General features: G+C 37.6%; 1 protein-coding gene across 1 annotated transcript in view; it reads right to left on the reverse strand.

Annotated features, from left to right (window-relative positions):
* Positions 1-1392: 1392 nt before the first annotated feature.
* ABCA4 (ATP binding cassette subfamily A member 4) overlaps positions 1393-5653 on the reverse strand; it is a 124355-nt gene continuing 120094 nt past the window's right edge. Inside the window, exon 49 of the mRNA XM_025052022.1 lies at positions 1393-1808. Coding sequence (XP_024907790.1) covers positions 1803-1808 — 6 coding nt within the window. The 3' untranslated portion in view covers positions 1393-1802. The remainder of the gene's footprint in view (positions 1809-5653) is intronic.

A 5653-nucleotide genomic window follows, 5' to 3' on the forward strand; every position in this document is an offset into this window, starting at 1 on the left:
CTGTGCAATTTTTTTTTTTTTGCTGGGTTTTCATAGCGTGCAGTTGTTGAGTGTTTACTGTGTGTCAGGAGCTGGGGAAAACGACAAAAAAACCCATAGACCTTGCCATTGGAGAGCTCGGGTGTAGTGGAGACAAACAGCTAAACTAAACTTTCCTCCCCAAGGCTGGGTGAGATATTACCTATATCTGACTCTTTCTAGTCCATGGTGCCTTTCTAAAACCCTCACAACCCACCACACATGAAGCTTGTTCCTGCTCTCTGCTGAGTCTTCTTTCTTGTGATTTTATAGTTGCTAATTTAAATGATAAAACCAGCAAGGATGCAACAGCATGATGTTGAGTTGTTAACAGCACACTCTTGGGCTTTCCCAACCTCTAGTTAAAATAGTTTTATGGTTTTGGTCATTGGTAAATGTAAGAAAAAATTGAAACCAGATTAAGCTTTGAGGCTTCCAGTTTTGTAATTTCTATAGTTATTTACAAAGGGGCCAGCCAGTAGTTGTGCAGGATTTAAAGTTGTGTGTAGCCCTCTGCCCTCTGTCTGTCTCTGGAGAAGCACAGGACTTTCCTTACTCAGGGAAAAATGTCACTATCTTGTGTTCACTTTCTTCCATGTCCCCTTCTAGGTAACAGTTGTTGGATCTCAGCATCTTTCTCTTCCTCTTCTTTCCCCTCCCCCTACCTCTGTCCCCAGGTTCTGAAGCATAGCCATGGTGTTTTGAGAAGCATTGCTCTAGAAAGTGTTTAAACTAGGGAGCCCATTTGTGGGTAATGGAGAGGAGCCCGCCTTGGCAAAGAAGTCTGTTTTCTCTTCTTGTCTATAAGTCTTCTGAAATGGTTTGGTTCAAAACTGTTATTTTCTGATTTTTGGTGAGCTTTTATGTGAATGATTAGATGTCCTGTGAACCTCTGCCTCCCAGCATCACTACAGAAGATGCACACGTCAGCACTGTAGAAATGGCATGGCACAGTATAAACGAGGCCTTGACATCTTTAAACAGTTACAACGACATGTTGGATCTTATATCTAAAGATCCACTCTCAGTTGTCCTTGCCTTTTCTTCTCCTGTCTTAATTATACCTATGAGGTAGGCATTCAAATAAGCTGGATAAACAGACATAAAACCTACAGTCAAATAATACCCACCTGACAATGGACAATGTTCATATGCATTGCCAATTGGGTTTTCTTCAAATTCTATAAATCAGACTTGACATGAAACATCAAAACTAGTCCATTCACTTCCACCCCAGTGTTGCAGAATCTTGCCATGACTGGCACTCCTGTGGCAATAACTCTTTCAGAAGCTCATAAAATGACAGGAAGCTGCACAGGTATCAAGAATGTCTAAAACCAGATGGTGCACATCAGTGAGATCAGTGAATTCAGATAGTTTGTGATAAGTATGTTCGCATTTTATTTTCTCCTTAAAAATAAGACATTACACACATACACACAGAGAAAAGAATATCCACTTGAAATGGGAGTGTTATTGAGGTCAAAGTTACTAGTAGGATGGACCAGGATTTCTACTTCTTGGTCTGGATGAAAAGAGTTTTGACTCCTTTTGGCTGGGTCAGTTTTGCCATCAGGTGTCCCAGGTAAGCCAGTCAGTTTTGGTTTCTTTCTGAAAAAGGTTCCTTTGGAGTTTTCTGTGTGCCCCACATGTGTTTGTTTCTGCTGCGGAGGCCTTACTTATGCTGTCTAGTCAGATCAGAAGACCACATGGCAAAAGCTCCTGCGCTTCCAGCTGCCTGGAGTTCCTTTCCGGCTGCAGCAAATGACCAGTATGGAAGGAGATCAGATCTGTCGAAAGAGAACAGATGGACTTGTCATCTCAGTTTTCTAAAGAGATGGTTCAACACCTTTTAGATTTTAAAAGTTAAACAGCCATTAATCAATAGCTGAAGGAAGCTCAGCTACGGACACTGTGATTCTGTCAGCTCACCAAGGTTATGGGCTATGCTTGTTCCCTTAGCTGCAAAAAGTCTGGATCCCATGACTCCTCGGATCCCTCTGGCTCCACAGTGCAGATGTCATACAAACACACCCTCCGCGTACGGACAGACTTACATCTTAGAGGGAAGCTACACCCTCAGTGTGGTTTCCAAAGGCTGTCATGGTCTGTTTTTTTGTTGTTGTTGTTGGTTTTTTTTTTTTTTTAAGCCCAAGAAAGTTACCATACTCTTCCTGTCTTAAAAGCCAAGACAGGAAGGATAGTTTAGGTCATCCTTGAGGTGCAGAATTCACTTTGCTACTTCTTAGAGAGGTGGCTCCAGGGAAGCATGAAGCTTTGACTGGTGGATGGGAGAGTGGGGAGATATTGGAGCTGGTTTTGGGGACAGTAGGCTCCAGATCAAAGCTTGGGCACTGAGTCCAACTCTTGTCTTTGGTGGATACCAAGGTGACCTTTCCAAATGGAAATGCATGGTCTCTGTATGAGAAAGAGTGGCTGGAAAATCTTAGCAACACTAACTTTCTCTGGACAGATGCTTTTACTTAGGCATTTCTGGACCCTCTAGAGAGGTAGGGGACAAAGTCAACTTTGTTGAGTAACCATTAGGTGCAGGTTGAATTCTTAGCTTTGGGGGTGGGGGAATGTTAGCAAGGAAGGGATTGGATATAGGCCTGCCCAGACTAGACAAAATGTGGCTTATCGATTATTGGGTTTTAAAAAATCACACATCCTTTTAAGAAGATGATTAATCTAGTATTTAGAACTAAGAACATCCCAGTCAAGGCTGCAGGTACTTTTGAAACTAACCAATAAAGATAAGTTATATGCAGAAACTCTGTAACATGTGTAAGAATAAAGATCATAAATTTATATGAGTAGTTCCTGATTTTGGAAAACGCATGTGATAGTCACTCAATTATTAACTCATTTAGGAAGCTTCTAAATTGACTGATCACCTATCTACTGCCTAGTCATCTATCAAAACCTTGATCCTCCCCTGTTTTTATACAACAGATTGTGAGAGTCCACAAAACCTCACCCCAAAAGATATTTTCCAGGACTGAGTCCTTTAAGAATTTATAACATTCTTGATAAGGAGACATACTGATCTCTAGATAATGAAATGTTGGTGTGGTCCTCGCTCTCAAATGGGGCAGTGAAGTTGTGAATATCTTCTAGAATTCATTAAAATGAACTTTTTCTTGTTTATAGGATCCTTTAAGGAAAATTATTTTAAAGTTATTGTAAACGAGAATGTAATTACTATTTGTTTTATGACATTTGTTTATATATAATACTGTACAGAAGATTTTTATAAAACTTGGTAGTATGCTATAAAGTTAGAGTTATGTTTCGAATCATAAATTTATTATAAAAATATACCAATTTAATAAATGTGTTATAATAGGTTTTTTAATATTTGCAAATTAAGATATGACAAACAAAATAGAAAATGGTCATATCCTAGAAAGGGAGAAAGTTTGGAATTAACTGCTGTGGATCATAGATCATCAGTACCCTCACCTGGTCCAGAGATGATCTGGTGTTAGCCCTTTTAGAGAGAATATGCCAGGTGTGGGTGGAGAGACCACCGGTAGTTCTAGGTAATATTACTCAATTGTTTATTCTGAGTAATGAAAAAGATTCATAACTGCAAGTGGTTTTCAAAGAATAATTTTTTACAGGTGTAAACAGCAAGTACAAGATCTATATATAATAAAATCTTAGCACGACTAACTTTCCTTGGATAGATGCTTTTACTTGTATTTCTGGGCCCTCTGGAAAGATGGGAGGCAAAGTCAACCTTGTCAAGTAACCAACAGGTCTCTACTGGTCAAAAGAAAGGGGAAATATTCATCATAAGCACAACCTTGGAGTGGAGTGTTTCAATCACTAACAGTGTTTGTTTTTTCTCACAATTAAGAAGCCAATGGGAAGAATGAGAATTTTATGGGAAATGGGGTTTTGTACATCTTTCCTTATGGGAAAAATGCTTTGATTTTATTTGATTTACTTTCCAGGTAAGTCTGGAGAGAATAGATGAGTTAATTTGTCCCTTTAAAATTCCAGGCTTAAGGAACCACAGAAGACCCGAAATAGCTAAAGCAATCTTGAGAAAGAACAAAGTTGGATGTATCATGCTAACTGATATCTATACTGCAAGGTTATAGTATAAAACTATACTGCAAGGTTATAGTATAAAAACAGACACATAGATCAATGGAACAGAATAGAGAGTCCAGAAATAAACCCATGCTTATATGGTCAATTAATCTATGACGAAGGAGGCAAGAATATACAATGGGATAAAGACAGTCTCTTTAATAAATGGTGGTGGGAAAACTGGACAGATATGTGCGAAAAAATAAAATGACCACTTTCTTATACCATGTACAAAAATAAACTCAAAATGGATTGAAGACTTAAATATAAGGCCTGAAACTATAAAACCTCTAGAAGAAAACATAGACAGTAAACTCTCTGACACTGCTCTTAGTAATATTTTGCTTTGGACACGTCTCCTTGGGCATGAGAAACAAAAGAAAAAATAAACAAATGGGACTATATCAAACTAAAAACTTTTTGCATAGCGAAGGAAAACAGCAACAAAACAAAAAGACAACCTATTGAATGGGGGAAAATATTTGCCAATGATGCATCCAATAAGGAGTTAATATCCAAAAACATATAAAGAACTTATACAACTTAACACCAAAAAGACAAACAATCCAATTTGAAAATGGGCAGAGGACTTAAGTAGACATTTCTACAAAGAGGACATAAAATTGGCAAATAGACATATGAAAAGTTGCTCAACATCACTAATTAAGAGAGATATACAAATTAAGACCATGAGATACCACCTCATACCAGTCAGAATGGCTATCGTTAAATCAACAAACAACAAATGTTGGCAAGGATGCGGGAAAAGGAAACCCTTGCGCGCTGCAGCCAGAATTGCAAATTGGTGCAGCCAGTATGGAAAACAGTATGGAGGTTCCTCAAAAAATTAAAAATAGAACTATCATATGACCCAGCAATTCTACTTGGTATTTATCTGAAGAAATCCAAAACACTAATTTGAAAAGATATATACATCCTTATGTTCACTGTAGCATTATTTACAATAGCCAAGAGGTGGAAGCAACCTAAGTGTCCATCGATAGGATGACTGGATAAAGAGGAGGTGGTACATATATATAATGGAATATTACTTGGCCATAAAAAAGGAATAAAATCTTACCATTTGCAACAATATGGATGGACCTAGAAGGTATTATGCTAAGTGAAATAAGTCAGACAGAGAAAGACAAATACCATATGATTTCACTTATACATGGAATCTAAAAAACAAAATAAATGAACAAAATAGAAACATACTCATACTCATTGAGGGGCTGGGTGAAAAGGCGGAAGGAAATTAAGAAGTACAAATTGGCAGTTATAAAATAGTCATGGGGATGTAAAGTACAGCATAGGGAATATAGTCAGTAATATTGTATTAACTATGTATACTGTCAAATGGGTACTAGACTTATCAGGAGGATCACTTCATAAATTATATAAATGTCTAACTACTATGCTGTATACCTGAAACTAACATAATATTGAATGTCAACTGGAATTGAAAAGTTAAAAAACAAAAAGTAAAACTAAGAAAAAATAAAAAATAAAATCCCAGGATTAAGCCAAG

This window comes from Pteropus alecto, unplaced genomic scaffold (assembly GCF_000325575.1).
Source record: "Pteropus alecto unplaced genomic scaffold, ASM32557v1 scaffold25, whole genome shotgun sequence".
Classification (NCBI taxonomy): Eukaryota; Metazoa; Chordata; class Mammalia; order Chiroptera; family Pteropodidae; genus Pteropus; species Pteropus alecto.